The sequence below is a fragment of the Plasmodium relictum genome (assembly GCF_900005765.1).
Source record: "Plasmodium relictum strain SGS1 genome assembly, chromosome: 14".
Classification (NCBI taxonomy): Eukaryota; Apicomplexa; class Aconoidasida; order Haemosporida; family Plasmodiidae; genus Plasmodium; species Plasmodium relictum.
In genome coordinates, this window is record NC_041692.1 from 1,750,338 (window position 1) to 1,766,259 (window position 15,922).

Genomic DNA, 15,922 nt, shown 5'->3' on the forward strand with positions numbered 1-15,922 from the left:
AAAAAAAGAAAAGAAAAAGCATAATAAATATACCAAAAAAAAAAAAAAAAAGAGAAAAAAAAAAAGAAAAATATTAACAATGAAAAATTAAGAAAATAATATTTGTTTTGATACAATTATTTAAATAATTTTAATTGAATATGTATACATTATTTTGTATTTAAAAATGAAAAAAGATAAAATAAAAGAAAAATATATAAAAGCCCTGTTCACTGAAGTTGAAAAGGATAAGATAAAAAATAATTTAGAGCAGTCTAATTATTTTTTTTCTAGTATAAATTATGATATATATATACTGGATAAGAAATTTTATAAATTAAAAAATTTATATGATGTCGACATTAAGAAGACATTATTGTTATATTTATTTAAGTACAACTTTTATATTCCTAAGATAATAAAGTAATTAAGAAAATTAAACAAAAAATATATAAATATGAAAGATAACATTTATATTTTATTTATATTTTATTTATATTTTATTTATTTATTTTTTTTTATTTTGGTATTTTATAGAAGAATAATTTTCAAAAAATTTTTGTTGCAAGATGAAAGCAAAGACATTCAAAATTTTAACTACAATGTATACCTCTTATTGTCTTATATAAAAAATCCTAATATTATTGAAACAACTCAAGTATAATAATTTATGAAAATTTTTATCCATTAAAGAACATATTCCTTTTTATATTATTAATTTTATTTTTTCAACAGAAAATAATTGACTTAGATGTATTCAGGACGAGAATTAATAAAGAGAATGAAAAAACTGTATATTTTTTTAACCTTTTCTTAAACTATGCTTGTAGTTACTTTCAATTTAAATATAAACAAGGATTAAATGAAGTTTTAGGTATTTTATGTGCTTATTTGATTTTATACTTTCTCTTTTTTTCTGTAATAGTTTTTATCTATTACTTAAAATTTTTTATATATCATTCAAAATTTTCATTAATATACATATATCTTATTACATATTCATTTTTTTTATCTAGTATATTCATATTTTATTCTATAATTATTTCCTTTTTCTTCAGCACTTTTTTTTTATTTAAAAGGAAAGTATTTTAATATGGTTGATGTTTATTTCTGTTTTCAAAATTTTGTTGAGAAGTATATAAAATAATCATTATAGTAAAAAATATTTTTTTATTCAGAGCCTTTATTTTTTTATATGAATTTTTTGTTATTTTATTTGTCTAATTTTTTTTTTTTTTTTTATTCTTTACAGGTTTCTAAAAGAATTTTATTATGATGATGAATTTTTTTTTTTACAAATATCATTCTATCTCTTTAAAATTTTAATTAAATACCATGATCCTTTGCTATCAGAAATATTAGGTAAGATAAAATGTTACACTATATTATTATTTTATTTTTAAGTTTAATGCTTCTTATACTTTTTTTTTTTTTTTTTTTTTAATACTTTTATAGAAAAGAACAAAATGACACCTGAAATTTATGCATCTTCTTGGTTTTTGACTTTATTTGCATCAAAAAGCAATCTCAGAATTTTGAATATAGTATATTTAATATTTTTATTAGAACATAACCCTTTTTTTTATTTTTTTTTTTCTTTAGCTCTTTTGATCTTACATAGGTATATAATATTATATACAAAATAAATATCTTTATATACATTTATAAAGTAGGGATATATATATTATTGTCATTTATATAATATTTATATTTTCACATATTTTTTTTTTTATAGAAACATATTTTTGTGTGTTGATAATTCAAATTTACCAGAACTGTTAAGTAAAATAAATATTTTTAATAAGAAATTTTTAAAAAAAGTAAAAAAAAAAAAAATGATAAATAATAATAATAAATATAAGTATAATTATATACATATATATATATATATATATATATATATATATATTTTGTATTAAGGTGTGGTCTTTGGGGAAATATTTAGAAAAAAATACTCCCATATCATTTATTCACAAATTATTTTTTATTAAGAATATTTTGATTTATTTAACTAATGAAAATTCAGCAGAAAATCATCATAAAAAAAATATTTTGTTAAATTTTTTTAAATCAATTGATTACATGTCTATAAATTCCTATGAAATAAAAAAGTAAAAATATTTTTATAAATATTAGTATACGCACAATAACGTTATTTTTATTTTATTTAATTTTTTTTTTTTTTAAAGAAATATTTCTTCAGGAAATCATAAATATATATTCTTTGATATTAGATCAAATTATCATTTTAATTCCTTTCACCTGAAAAAATCCATAAATATAGAATTAACCAATAATTTCATAGAAATATTGAAAAGTACTAAATTAAAAAAAAAATTTTACGTATCTGCTTATTTAATGTATATATTTTATATTTTTCATTTATTTATTTTATTTTATTTTATTTATTTATTTTTTTTTTTTTTCAGAAAGAATTGATCTACAAAATGATAACAAAAAAAAAAAGAAAGAAAAAAAAATAGTTAATAAAAAGATATTTTATATTTTAAAGAAGTACAATAATTGTGAAATAGCAAGAAATGATAAATTACTTTTCATTTTCCTATTAAGAAGTAAATATAACTTAAAAAACAATATTGCTTATGATGACAACATATTATTAAAAAAAGTCAATGTAAGTTCAACTTCATCAAATAAAATTAATTTTGGAGCTTTAGAAAGAAGAAAACGTAAAAAGATTAAAAAGAAAAAAAAAAGAAAAAAAAAAAAATTATTTAAAGGTATCAATTTACTAAATACCGAAAATAATCAATTAATTGATTTAAATTTATTTTTTTTTGATATTTATAAAAATAAAAAATCTCATAAAGTACAAGGTAAAAGTTATAAAATTAAATTTAAATCTGTAGAACAAGTAAATCATAAGTATATAAAACAGAAAAAAATACATAGTTGTAAAAAATACTACTCTGATGATGATATCTTGTCGAAATCTTTTAGTTTAACATGTTATCATATTAAAAATAGTTTTCAATCAAAAATAAAAAAAGATGTAACTAATAAAAATTATACAGAAAATCTCGAAATAAATAAAACAAATATTAATAATTTATTAGTTGATGAAAAAACATTAAATAATATAAATTCAAAAAAAGTAGACAAAAAAAAACATTTTTCATCAGAAAATGATGATTTAATAAATATGACAAATAATATTAAAAAGAATTTAGATTTTGTTGAACAAAATTTAAATACAAGCTCTTTTAATTTATATTTACTAATAAAAGAAAAAGTTCTAAAGAATGAAAATTGCTTAAAATTTTTATTTGTAAATATTTTAAATTTAAATAAGCATATAATTATTTTATATGATGAACATTTTAATAATACCAAAAATGTAAGAAAATTTTATTTTGATTTAATATATAATTTAAAACTGAAAAATGTTTCCATTATTGAAGGAGGAATTAATTCTTTTCATAACTTAATTAAGAACGATGGAATAAATTATAAAAAAAATACAATATCAAAAAATAATGAAGTTAATGATTTATATTCCTTTCGTAGTATACTTAAAAAAAGAAAAAATTTATATCACTTTCATCAATTACCATTATGTTATTTGTGTGATAATAAAAATTTAAAAAATGTAAAAAAGAAAATTTTAGATGAATTTTTTTTTGAAATATATAATGATTATACAATTTTTGAAGATTTTTACTATTTTTTAACAGAAAAAAGGGGTCATGTTAATTTTTTATCATTTATTGATTTGATTAAGCAAAAAAAATATGAAGAAAAAATGCAACATAATAATAAAAAAGAAAGTGAAGCATCTATATTCCCATTATCAAGTTTAATCAATTTTATCAAAAGAAAAAAAGTTGAAAAAGAAAAGAATAAATCCGTTTCATACATGAATAAGGAATATAATAACAATAATAATAATAGTTATAATAATAATAATAATTATAAAAATAATAATTATAATTATAATGATAACGATAGTGATAATGATATTGATAATAATAATAGTGTTGATGATAATAAATTTTTTACTCCTAGAAGACATAGCAACTCTCCATTAGATGAAAAAGATATATACAATAATGAGCAAGTAAAAAAAGAGTATTTTAGCTTAAATTATTATATAGGCTATTATAATAAAAAGAAAAATGAATTTTTAAATTTCCCTACAATTGTTGAGAACAATTATATAAAAGATGATATGTGTAATGATATGAAAAATAATAAATTCGACAAATATAATTTTGATGAGAAAATTGATATAAAAACAAAATTTGAATATCGTAATAATTATAATATAGGCCATTTAAAAAATAATTTAAATGAAAATGTGAAGAAATGGAAAGATTCTGAAGAGATATATGAAGAACCGAATAATGAATTTTTTCAGAAAAATAAGAAGCTTTCAAATAATAATGAATATACAAAAAGTAAACATGATAGCAGTTCATGTATCTATAATTTATATTCTTACGTTGATATATTATGTTATAATAGTTTATTAAACAAAGATAACTGCAAAATTTATAATTGTTTTATCATTTACGTTTACCAACCCATAATTCCTCATAATATTAGATCAAATAATATTATAAGTAATTTTATACAATATGTTAAATACATTAAAAATTTTAAGGGAAATAATAATTTAATAAATGATCCAAATATATATTTAAGTTGTAATAAATTGAACTCAAATTTATTTTTTAATTTATCATATTTCCCATTTAATAATTTAAGAAAAATTAATTTTCCTAACTCCTTTTTAAGTAATACTTGCCAAAAAGTAGAAAATGAAAATTTAAATAAGGATAATTTTTTATATCAAACAAGAGAAGAAGTAATTCGAGAAAAACAAGTAAGGGATAAGGATGAAGAAGATGGAGAAAAAAATAAAGAAAAAAATTATAACTATTACGATGAAATAGTAAATGATTCTATTTTAAATAATATATGGATAAAAAACAAACCTGAATTAGGCTTATGTAAACTAATGATTTATGATCATTTTTTAATTTTATATGGTACACCTTATTTATATAATGTTAATTTATTAATAAATAAAAAAAAAAAAAAAAAAAACATAAATAAATATATTTATAAATGTGATAAAGAAAAATTAAAAAATTTAGAAAAAAGTAATAGTGAAGATTATGATACCTTAAATCAACAAAATTTAAAAGAAAATTTAAAAGAAGAGAAAGATCGTTTAAATAAACATATTGATATTGGGACTTTAAATTTTTTAAAAGAAAGAAAAGAATATAACAAAAAAGAGTATCAAAACTTAAAATATTATGACGATTTATTACATAAAATGATAATACATAAATATAAAGACTTAAAAAAAAAAGATATTTTATTTAATATTGACTGTTATAAAATAAATAGTATTAATTTAAACTGGAATCTTTTGTCTAATCATTTATTTCATAGTACAACCAAAGAGCATATAAGTGATACATATAATTATTATAAATCATATTTTAATTTATCTAAAAATAATTTGTCAAATAAAAAAGAAAAATCCTATTATTCAAGTTCTGTGTCTAATAATACTTGTTCATATATATCCGATGAACATGATTTCTCTTTTTCAGATTATCACAGTTTATATATGAAAAATATGAAAATAATAAAAAATTCAGACGATTTAAATAAAAATGAAAAATTGAACTATGAATATCATAATATGGCAATTGATGCAATTAATGTTTATGGAATATTTGATTTACGTACTATTTATAAAATAACAACAAAAAGAAATTCAAATAAAACCCTTTATTTTTATTTTGCAACAAACAAGGTACAGTAGCATTGTATAATTTTTTTTACTTATTTATAATTATTTATTCATTTTTATTTTTTTTTTTTTTTTTTCCAGAATATACCTTTAATGATTTTAAATTTTGAAAACGAAGCTGAAGTTCAATCATGTGTTTATTCAGTTAAGGAAATATACTCATGTTTTGCAAATAAGAAATAGAGTATAATTAAAAGTAGTTCCCTTTTTGTTTATTACTTAAAATTCAATGCATCTATTATATATTTTTTTTTTTAGTTCATATTTTTTTTTTGATCTATACTAATAATAATATTTGTAAGTAAAAATGCTTTTACTTTTTTATTTTTTTTTTAAATACTTATAAATACTCATAATTCTAAAGTATCAAGGATGATATGTATATATATTTCTTAAAAACAAAGTTCTAATTATATTTTTTTTTTAAATAAATTACAAGTGTTTACTGTAACTTAAAAAAAAAAAAAAAAATATAAGCATATAATATTGCAAAATAATTAAGAAATCAAAAAAAAAAAAAAAAAAAAAGTATCACTTTAATCAACAATGCAAAATGTACAAAAAAAAATTATTAAAAAAGATAATAGGCATAAATAAATTTTTTATTAAATACAAAATTTTTTTCATCGAAATACTCATAGCATATATATATATATATATAAGAATGCTATTATTTATAAAAAGGTGCAAACACAATATATCAATTTAATGGAAAAAAAAGTTAAATAATTATAAATAAAAATTCAAAAATATAAATATGTATTAATTTTAATTTAAAACAAAAACATGATATTAAAAGTAAAAAATATACTAGTACAAAAAGGACAATTTTTTTTTTTTTTTTAAATGACATATATATTCATATAAAAAATTGTAAAATTATATAGATACATTATTGTATCTTAAGAAATTTCATTTATGGATGGTGCTCTATACAAATTATTTTGTTCAATGAAATGCTCATCATTGTTAGATGGATTATTATTCATATATTCATAATAGTTATTACAATAGTCATTTAATTTATTACAACAATTAGATTCATTATTAAGATAATCATATTTTGAGTTATCTAAAATTTTATCATAATTTCCAAAATGAGAATTATTTTCATTATTATGCTGATGATTGAAAATTTTATTACCGTTGCAATTTTTTCGATTTTCATAATTTGAATGGTTGAAATTTTGATATTCATAATTTGCTTGATTATTATGATGTTTCTGATTATTACAATACTTCTGATTTTCGTAGTTTTGTTGGTTATCATCATTATACTGATTATGGTAATTCTGTTTATTTTTGTAATTATGAAGATTGTTATATTGTGGTTCACTGTTATATTCTACACTATTATGACTTGGTTCATTAATATAATGAATATTAGAAATATTATTATGGTTGTTTTCTCCATATGGATTATTATTTGAAATATTGTAATTAACTTCTCCTTGAACATCAATTGCATCTTCTTCATTTATGTGGTTATTTCGAAAATTACAGTTATTTTTTTGATTATTTTCACATTTTTCTCTATTATCACTTATATTGTACTTTTCTTTCGTTTCATTTTCATAATGGTGAGCCAATATTTTTTTTATTCTATTAGAATTTATCCATGGGAAGTTAGTTCTTTTTGTTCCTTTAATTTCATTAGTTGTTTCCTCTTGAGGTCTTGACAAAAAAAATGAATCTTTATGAAATCCATTGCTTTTTTTTAAACAATCTGTTTTTTCACAGATAGCTCTGGGTGTTAAAGTTCTGTCTAAATTATCCCTAGCTTGTTTAGGGAGATTTAATCTTTCTTTTTCAAAAGGGCCATCAGGATTTGCATACGGAGGGTTCCTATTTTTTACCTCCGGTAGCTTATCACTTCTTTTTGCATCTTCAGAAACTGTTAAAAATCTGTCATTTTCTAAATTCGACTTATTGTGTGGAGCAGATTTTCCCATAATTCTTTTCCATGTATGATAAGTTTTTTCTAAATCATATTCATCAATATTTATATTTACAGTTGCACTTCCACTCTTTCTACCTACACATATGCTCATTTTACCTTGCGTGTCAGGTACTAGCTTAGTTTCAAAAAATTGTTGTTGATTGTCATAGGTGGAATAAGAGATCAATGGCCTTTTGGCTGGAGGAATTTCCACTGGTTTGTGATCTGAATGATTTAAAGCATCCTTCATTTGTGAACTATCGCTATTTACATTTGATATTTTTTTTCTTGAGTTTATATTTAGCTCAGTAATTCTATCACAAACAACACCAGCATTTTCATTTTTATCCATATATGTTCCACAATTTTGCATAACAATTTTTTTTCCAAATCTAGTTTCTACATTTTCTTGAGGTATTATCGGATTTGATATATATTTTCTTTGTTGTAACATTTTTAAAAGACAAATTAATTTCTTACGATGAATATATATGGAGAGACTTTATGATACAAAAAAAGCCAGAAAAAAAAAAAAAATTAAACAAATTTAATAAAATTACGTAAAAACAAAAACTATAAGTAAAATATATATGAAAATTTTGACTTATTCTACATTATAACATTTGTTATTTTTTTGTCTTTTTTCTTAAAATTTTTTTTTTTTTTTCTTATGGAGATGTTAAATTTTTAAACTATTCTTAAATATTTCATTTTATTTTTTTTTTTTTTCCGTAAAATTTTATATGCAGCACTTAATAATTAAAGGTAGAGTTGCGCAAAATCCTATATCTTCCTTATATGAGTTAATTTTTTTTTTTTTTTTGTAATATAAAAAGAAATATATTAAATGTTGTATTTTTTATCAAATGCTGCAACTCATATGAATGCTATTTTTTGTTTTTTTTTTTTTTTTTATTTCTTATAAAGTCTTCCCAATTTATTTTTTATTATTCATAAGATTCTTAGTACTATATTTTACTTTATATAGTAATCACCATACAAGACTTAATAGAAAAAGGCAAATTAAATAAAGAAAAAAAAATTACAAATCATATTACTTAATAATTCAAACTTCGCATATACAAAATTTAATTATACTTAAAAGTTTATTAGATTTAATGAAAAAATATTTGAAATAGGTAATATTTATATAAAAACTTTTTGCTTTTTGTGCACACATTTCCAAAAGTAACTTTACCTATATCATAGAATAGTAAAGTATGTTGAAAAAAAAAAAAGATAATTAAACTAAAAAAAATAAAAAAAAATGAACAATAAAAAATAAAAAGTCAAATACATAATTAAAAATAGCCTATTAAATTCAAAATGAAAAATCCTATATATAAAATACTATGAGAGAAATAAATAGTCAATAATTAAAAAGTGATATAGAAAAAAAAAAAAAAAAATTAAGAATAGAAAAACAAATATCTAAACGGAAAGCGCTCCTAAGAAATAAGAAATAACCATAAAAGTTACATGATATTAAATATATTTTATATCATAATATTATTTTTAGATATCTTAATATTCAACAATCTTGAAACATTATATTTCTTAAATCCTTTATTTCTATACTCAATTTTTTTTTTTTTTTTGGCACACACATTTTTATTTAAATTATATTTTTTATTTCACATTTTTAAATTTATTTTATTTTATATAAAATATTTTTAGATATTATGTATGTTCTTAAATTTAAAATGAATATGTAAACTTAAATTTTTTATGTATGTTATCTTTTTCTTTTAACATATAAATAGTAATCAAAAATTTTATATAAAAATGGTATAAAAAAAATTGATGTTAAAAGCAAATTCAGAGGCTTCCAATAAAAATTTATTTTTTATGATTTAAACGCTTTTCTTTAATTTTTGTTTTTTAAAACGATTAAAAATACAAAAAATTATTTTAAGAACTTATTGAATAAATAATAATAAAACTTATTTAATTATAATTATAAATATATTACTTCTGACACATAATTTTCTATAAATTTTTTAGATGATTATTTTTAAATTTAAAAATTCTTGATACGTTTAACATTTAAAAATTTTTTATTTTATTTTCAAAAGAATATCCAACATTTTTTTTAAAATTATTAGATAATTTTAAGCATGTGTACATATGTAAGTATGTAATTTTTTTTTTTAAGGAAAATATATTTTTTCAAGAAATGCTGGAAATTAGATAAAATATTTAACCATAAAATAATTATATGCTTTAATATTTTAGTAAATAAACTCAAAACATAAATTTTTTTATTTATTTTTATTTTCGTTTAAAAAAAATATATTTCAAAGGGTAACTTCATATTTTTCACTTAAACTGTTGAAACCTGATTTTCATAATATTTCTAAATTAAATTTAAATGAATCTATAATTTATGAACAAATATATATATATACAATATAAAAGTAATTGTTTAAAAAATGAGTTTAGATTATTTTTAGGGCACATAGACTATAATTAAAAAAAAAAAAAAAGGAAAAAAAAAAAGAAAAAATATTGTACATATACTTGAGTATATAAACAAAAATTTATTTTAAAAAACCAAAAGATATATTCCATAATTCTACAATAATATTCTCTTGATGAGTCATATGAAAAATATTTATAAAAATAAAATTTAAAGAAAGTAAATGAAATAATTAAAATCTCTTTTCATTTTTTTTGAAATATTTAAAATGAAATTTAGTAAAAAATTATATGAAAGAGCCCACCCAAAATATAGGGAACATTATATTGCATATAAAGAGTTAAAAAAAGTGGTAAAATTAATAACTGGTAATAAATAAAACAATTAAATTTTTTATATAACAACTTTGTGTTTAATAAATATTAACATTATTAGTTTTTAATTTTATATATATATATATATATTTCTAAGAGTATAGTTAATTTTAAAATTTAAGAAACTACAAAAAAAAGCATAAAACTGCTTTTCCAATAGAAAAAGATCAAAATTACTGTTTCTAAAAATTAAATAAATTATTATTTAAAAAGAAAAAGAGCTAATATTTGTTAAATTTCTTTTTTTTTAGGTAAGGACACTTCCACATATACAATTAAAGAAGTTACTAGTAATTTTGGAAATATAAGAGCATTAAGTGGAACAGAATATAAATCAACTGAATCAAGATTTCAAGATATATTAAATTCTGAATTAGATAAAATTAATAAGTTTACATTAAATATAATTAAAGATTGGTTTAATGAAGCAGAATTCTATTATAAAAAACTAAAAGAAGAATGTTTTTTAGACTTAAAAAATGTTGAAAATAAACTTAATGAATTAGGTGATACTTTGATATTTTTGGAAAGTTATAAAAATATAAATTTCATTGGATTTCGTAAAATAACTAAAAAATTTGATAAACATAGTGATAAAAATGTAAGTTCATCCTTTTATATAAGTGTTGTAATAAAAAGTTTTTTTATGAATTTTGACATGAATTTTTTGGTATGTATATTATCAATATGCTATAAATACTTTAGAATTTCGAAAAATAAGCATAATGATATAGATCAAAGATCATTAAAAGAAATTAACTCGAATAAAAGTGGAATAATAGAAAACGATGATAATGATAAAAATCATAATTCTCAAGTTGAGAAGGAAGAAAAAAAATTAAATGAAAGTAGCTTACATAACATAGAAGGCGTTAACAGTTATCCCATAAATAAAAATAGTGATTTTATAAGAGATGAAAAAGGAGGAAATAACATTAGGGAAGATGAGTTGAATATTAAAAATGCCAAATATATTGTTAAGTTACAAGATCTAATATCTGTAAAAGTAGAAATTGCAAAACATTTTACTTTTCGATATTATGACTTAGAAGAATACGAATTTATACCAAATATTAAAAGGTTTATAGAAATGATATCTACTAATAAAATTCAAAATTATATGATTACCATTTATTTTGACGATTCTAATTTAAGTACTTATTATAATTTTGTAAATAGAAATATTCATCATGTAAATGAATTTATTCGAATACGCTCATATAATTATATAAGAGGAAGCAAGCACGAAGAAAAGACGTCGCTTCAACGTTTTAATATATATGAACCTAGTCATGATAATAGTGAAAAAAATATTTTATTGAAAGATTTATCTTCTATTAATTTAAAAATAGAAAATATAAATGACTTGCACAAATTAAAAGAAAATATTATACATAACTCTTCAAAAATAAATAAGAAAGAACAAGAAGACAAAAACAATGAAGAAAATATCACTATAACTAATAATGTAGATATGGAAAAAGAAAAAAAAAAGAAAAAAGATTATTTAATGAAAAATTTTAGTGATAATAGAAATAATATAAATGATAGTTTCCTCTTGCAAAACAAAGATTATTTTATGGAGTTTATGAAAGAAATAGAAACAAAAAAGTTGAGAAGTTATGTAAAAAGTAAATTCAATAGATTATATTTTAATGATGAAAATATTTCTGGTTATATTGATGAAAATATATGTTATTGGGCTCATAATGATAAAAAAAACATATATAAAAATGAGGAAAGTGATGAAGAGGAAGAGGAAGAGGAAGAGGAAGAAGAGGAAGAAGAAGAACATAGTTCTATTAGCAAAAGCGAAGATTATAATCAACGCAAAAACTCAAATAATAAAAATTTAAAAAAAAATTATTTAAAAGCTCATAAAAATACAAGTAATAAAAAATATTCATATTTTGACTATGCTGTTATTGATATTAGTACAAGAGAACAAAATAATAGAGACTTTATCTTTAAGTTAAATCATTTAGGCATAGCAAGAGAAATTTGGGGTTATTCATCTTTTCTTCAAGGAATTTCTTTATTATACCCTAATTGCATATCTACTTATCCACACTGGAGAATTTACACATGTACAGAGCTTACGAAATTTGAAGTCACTGAAAATTCAAAGAAGAAAAAAAACAAAAAAAATAAAAAAAACAAAAAAAATATCATAGAGGGTAATGATAAAAGTGATATTAGCTTAAATGAAAACATTAATAATTATAAGAAACAAATAAAACAACAAAGTTACAAAATAAAAGATGATTATAAAAAAAGCATTACATATACAGGTGCTTCTGCAAGAATTGCGCATGAAAGTGAAGTGTTATTTAGAAATGAAATAGAAAAAAATAAACCCTCTGTTGATATCGATTTTAGTCATTATAATAATAAAGCACATTTTTCTAATAATTCTAAAATTTTACCTATAACTAAAGCATCTTTAGGAATGGATAATAATCTATATGAGCCTCTTTTGGACCCAATTGAAGATAGAGCTTACGAAAGAACAAAATCCTCATCAGGCAAAATTTTTTCTTTTTTTAAAAATTTTTTCTTCAAGAAAAATAACTCTATTCACAATAAAAGGCCAAAAAACTCGGTAGTTAGAGTAGAACCCAAAACTTTTTTTGCCAATGAAAGAACTTTGTTACAATGGTTAAATACTAGTGTATTACTGTCTACTATTTCTATAACTCTTCTTAACTTTTCTAATACTTACGGTTTTACTTCTGGAGTTATTATGGCACCTGTAGCTATTTTTTTCATTCTTTATTCCTTCTATATTTATTTAAAAAGAGCTCGAGCTCTAATTAATAAAGAGCCCATTAATTATACTGATAAATTTGGTCCAGGTGTTTTAGTGATAACTTTAACTTTTGCATTATCTACCGTTGTCATCTTAAATATTTATAGTCGTTTGAAAAATGATACATAACCCTTATTTTAATAAAACCTACTTTACTTGTATATTATAAATTTTTTATATATAAAAAAATATAACTTTAAAATTTTAGCAAATCTTTAAACAAAATAATACATATTTATTAAAAACTTTAAAAAAAAAAATGAAAGAAAAAGGAAAATGGTATATAGTCAAAATATTTCAGAAGAAAAGAAAGAAATATACTAGATAAATTAAAAAAAGTAACTGTATTAAAATTTATTAATTAATTTTTTTACTATATACTGTTATAAAAAGTTTGATAAAATAACTATTATTGTTAGTATTATTAAAATTAAGTGAAAAAAAAAAAAAAAAAAAAAAAAACATTAAAAAATTTATAATTATTAATTATATTCATAAACAATACATTTATAAATAAAAAAAAAATATGTGCACATTTATATATTTCGTATATATTAATTCCTCATTTTTTGTAATAATAATTTTAAAAAGTTTAAACAAATTAAAAAAAAGTAAAAGAAAAAATCATTAATATTTTGTCTTTTTTTTTTTTTCACTCTCAATTGTTGGACACATCCAGTAATTATCGGGAGCTATGTTATCATATCTAAGTGCTTCAGTAAAAATAGCTTGTGCTCTGCATTTTTTGTCCTTTATGTTAAATCCATCTTTTGGCACAATACCCTAAAAACAAAAATATGTATTTAAATATATATTATTGTGTATAATTTATTGTACATATATTATTTCATTTTTAATATTTTTCATTTAAAATTTAGCATAAATTCTTTTATATTTATTTTATTATCAAAATATTTTTTAGTTTGCAATATTATTATATAAGTTTTTAATGTTATCTTTATCTATAATTGCCCCCGCAACCATTCTAACATTTTTATCTTTGAAGATTGTAAGATATTTTTAGCTTCATTATAATATATTTAGATTCTCTATTAAATTTTCGTTTTATTTTGATACATGTATATATATATATATATATTTTTTTTTTTTTTTTGCTTCACCATTTTTGTATGAATAAAAGAATCTTTTCTATTTTTCCTTTCATCGTGGTTTTTATATGTTCCATATGCATCAAATTCGGAAAAGTTCTGAACAATAATATTAGAACATCCAGGTTTTCTTTCAACCATAATTTCTGTTCTCCCACTAGATTTATCGGTTACAGTATATTTAGTAGAAAAATATTTACTTATTTCACTATCATCAATATGTCTAGCTAGGCATCTTTTAGGAGTTAATGCATATCCCTTGTCAGAAAAAAAATATTTTGAATTACTCATTTCATTTTTTTCTGCATTATTTTGTATAATATCTTTTATAATATCATTACGATAATTCATATCATTTTTTACTCTTCTGTTTCTTACAGTTATATCATTTATAATTTCAGATTCTAAGCCTGCAAAACTTTTGTTCATTTGAGGATATTTATAATCATATGGACAAAAAACTCCATCTTTTCTACCTTTTTGTTCATCAGAACAATTATGCAAAATTTCATAAATGTTGTTACCATATGAAAAATTAGATCCATTGTATACGGATCTTTTTCTAATATCAAGATTTCTTAAACAATCCAAACGTTCAGAACTCAATCCAGCATATTGAGAAAGTTCCATCTCTTCTAAGAAAATGCTTACAAGAAATTAAAAATAAGTAATTTTAAGAATTACTAGCAAAATAATTAAACAGAACAAGAAAAAAAAAAAAAAAATTAAAAACAAAATTGAAAACAAAAGGTAAATAAAAAGAGGTATTTATAAAAAAATAGAGAAATAATTAGATATATAAGGGAAAATTTAGATACAAAATATATTAAAAAGATATCGAAATTTTAGTATTGTAAACTTTAAAAAAAGATATATATGTAATATCTATTTATTTATTAACAATAAAATATAAGTAAAAAAACATAAAAAAAAAAAAAATATATAGTTATATAATTTATATTACACCTAAACAAATTTAATAATTAAAAATTTCTATGACAAAAGAAATTTTAAAAAGTATTAAGGAAGAAATAAAAAACTAGTTAAAAAAAGCCACATTTGAAATAATAATATGATCTGTTTAGTATTTTTTTTTTTAAGTATTTTTAGTTAACCTTACGGTGCTTTTACATTTTTTTTACAAGAAATTCAAAATTCAACAAGTAGAATATTAATGATGTTGTTTTTTTTTCCCTTCTTTCTTGTTTGGATATTTAACATTTTTGCTTACACACAGAGAAGGTTCCATGTGCTTTATTTTTTTTTTTTTTTTCCGTTGCATGTAGGTGCAATTTTTTAACATTACCTTAAAAAAAAAAAAAATATATTAACATGATCGTGCACATGAACACAAAGATCCACACACACATCATAAAAAAAATGTTCATATTATCTCACCCTTATTGCTTCGAAAATTAATTTATGTGAAAACAATTGATGAAAAATACACTGAAAAAAAGAACAATAATAGTTTTTATTCATTGAAAATTCATTGAAACTCC

The 15,922-nt window shown here is 19.2% G+C and overlaps 4 protein-coding genes across 4 annotated transcripts; 2 read left to right on the forward strand and 2 right to left on the reverse strand.

The window, feature by feature from the left end:
* Positions 1–166: 166 nt before the first annotated feature.
* PRELSG_1446100 (conserved Plasmodium protein, unknown function) lies at positions 167–5,953 on the forward strand (the record flags this gene model as incomplete). The annotated part of the gene is made up of 11 exons (XM_028679543.1): positions 167–402; positions 517–637; positions 715–853; positions 1,038–1,113; positions 1,232–1,341; positions 1,435–1,600; positions 1,715–1,799; positions 1,900–2,090; positions 2,169–2,296; positions 2,409–5,773; positions 5,852–5,953. The coding sequence occupies 11 exons, from the start codon at positions 167–169 to the stop codon at positions 5,951–5,953; spliced, it is 4,719 nt and encodes a 1,572-aa protein (XP_028535247.1).
* Positions 5,954–6,672: 719 nt separating this feature from the next.
* On the reverse strand, positions 6,673–8,163 carry TLAP1 (thioredoxin-like associated protein 1, putative; the record flags this gene model as incomplete). The annotated part of the gene is made up of 1 exon (XM_028679545.1): positions 6,673–8,163. One exon carries the CDS (start codon positions 8,161–8,163, stop codon positions 6,673–6,675), a length of 1,491 nt encoding a protein of 496 aa, XP_028535248.1.
* Positions 8,164–10,396: 2,233 nt separating this feature from the next.
* PRELSG_1446300 (vacuolar transporter chaperone, putative) lies at positions 10,397–13,440 on the forward strand (the record flags this gene model as incomplete). The annotated part of the gene is made up of 2 exons (XM_028679546.1): positions 10,397–10,496; positions 10,754–13,440. The coding sequence occupies 2 exons, from the start codon at positions 10,397–10,399 to the stop codon at positions 13,438–13,440; spliced, it is 2,787 nt and encodes a 928-aa protein (XP_028535249.1).
* A 498-nt stretch (positions 13,441–13,938) lies between these two features.
* SPM2 (subpellicular microtubule protein 2, putative) lies at positions 13,939–15,050 on the reverse strand (the record flags this gene model as incomplete). The annotated part of the gene is made up of 2 exons (XM_028679547.1): positions 13,939–14,094; positions 14,433–15,050. 2 exons carry the CDS (start codon positions 15,048–15,050, stop codon positions 13,939–13,941), a joined length of 774 nt encoding a protein of 257 aa, XP_028535250.1.
* Positions 15,051–15,922: the final 872 nt, after the last annotated feature.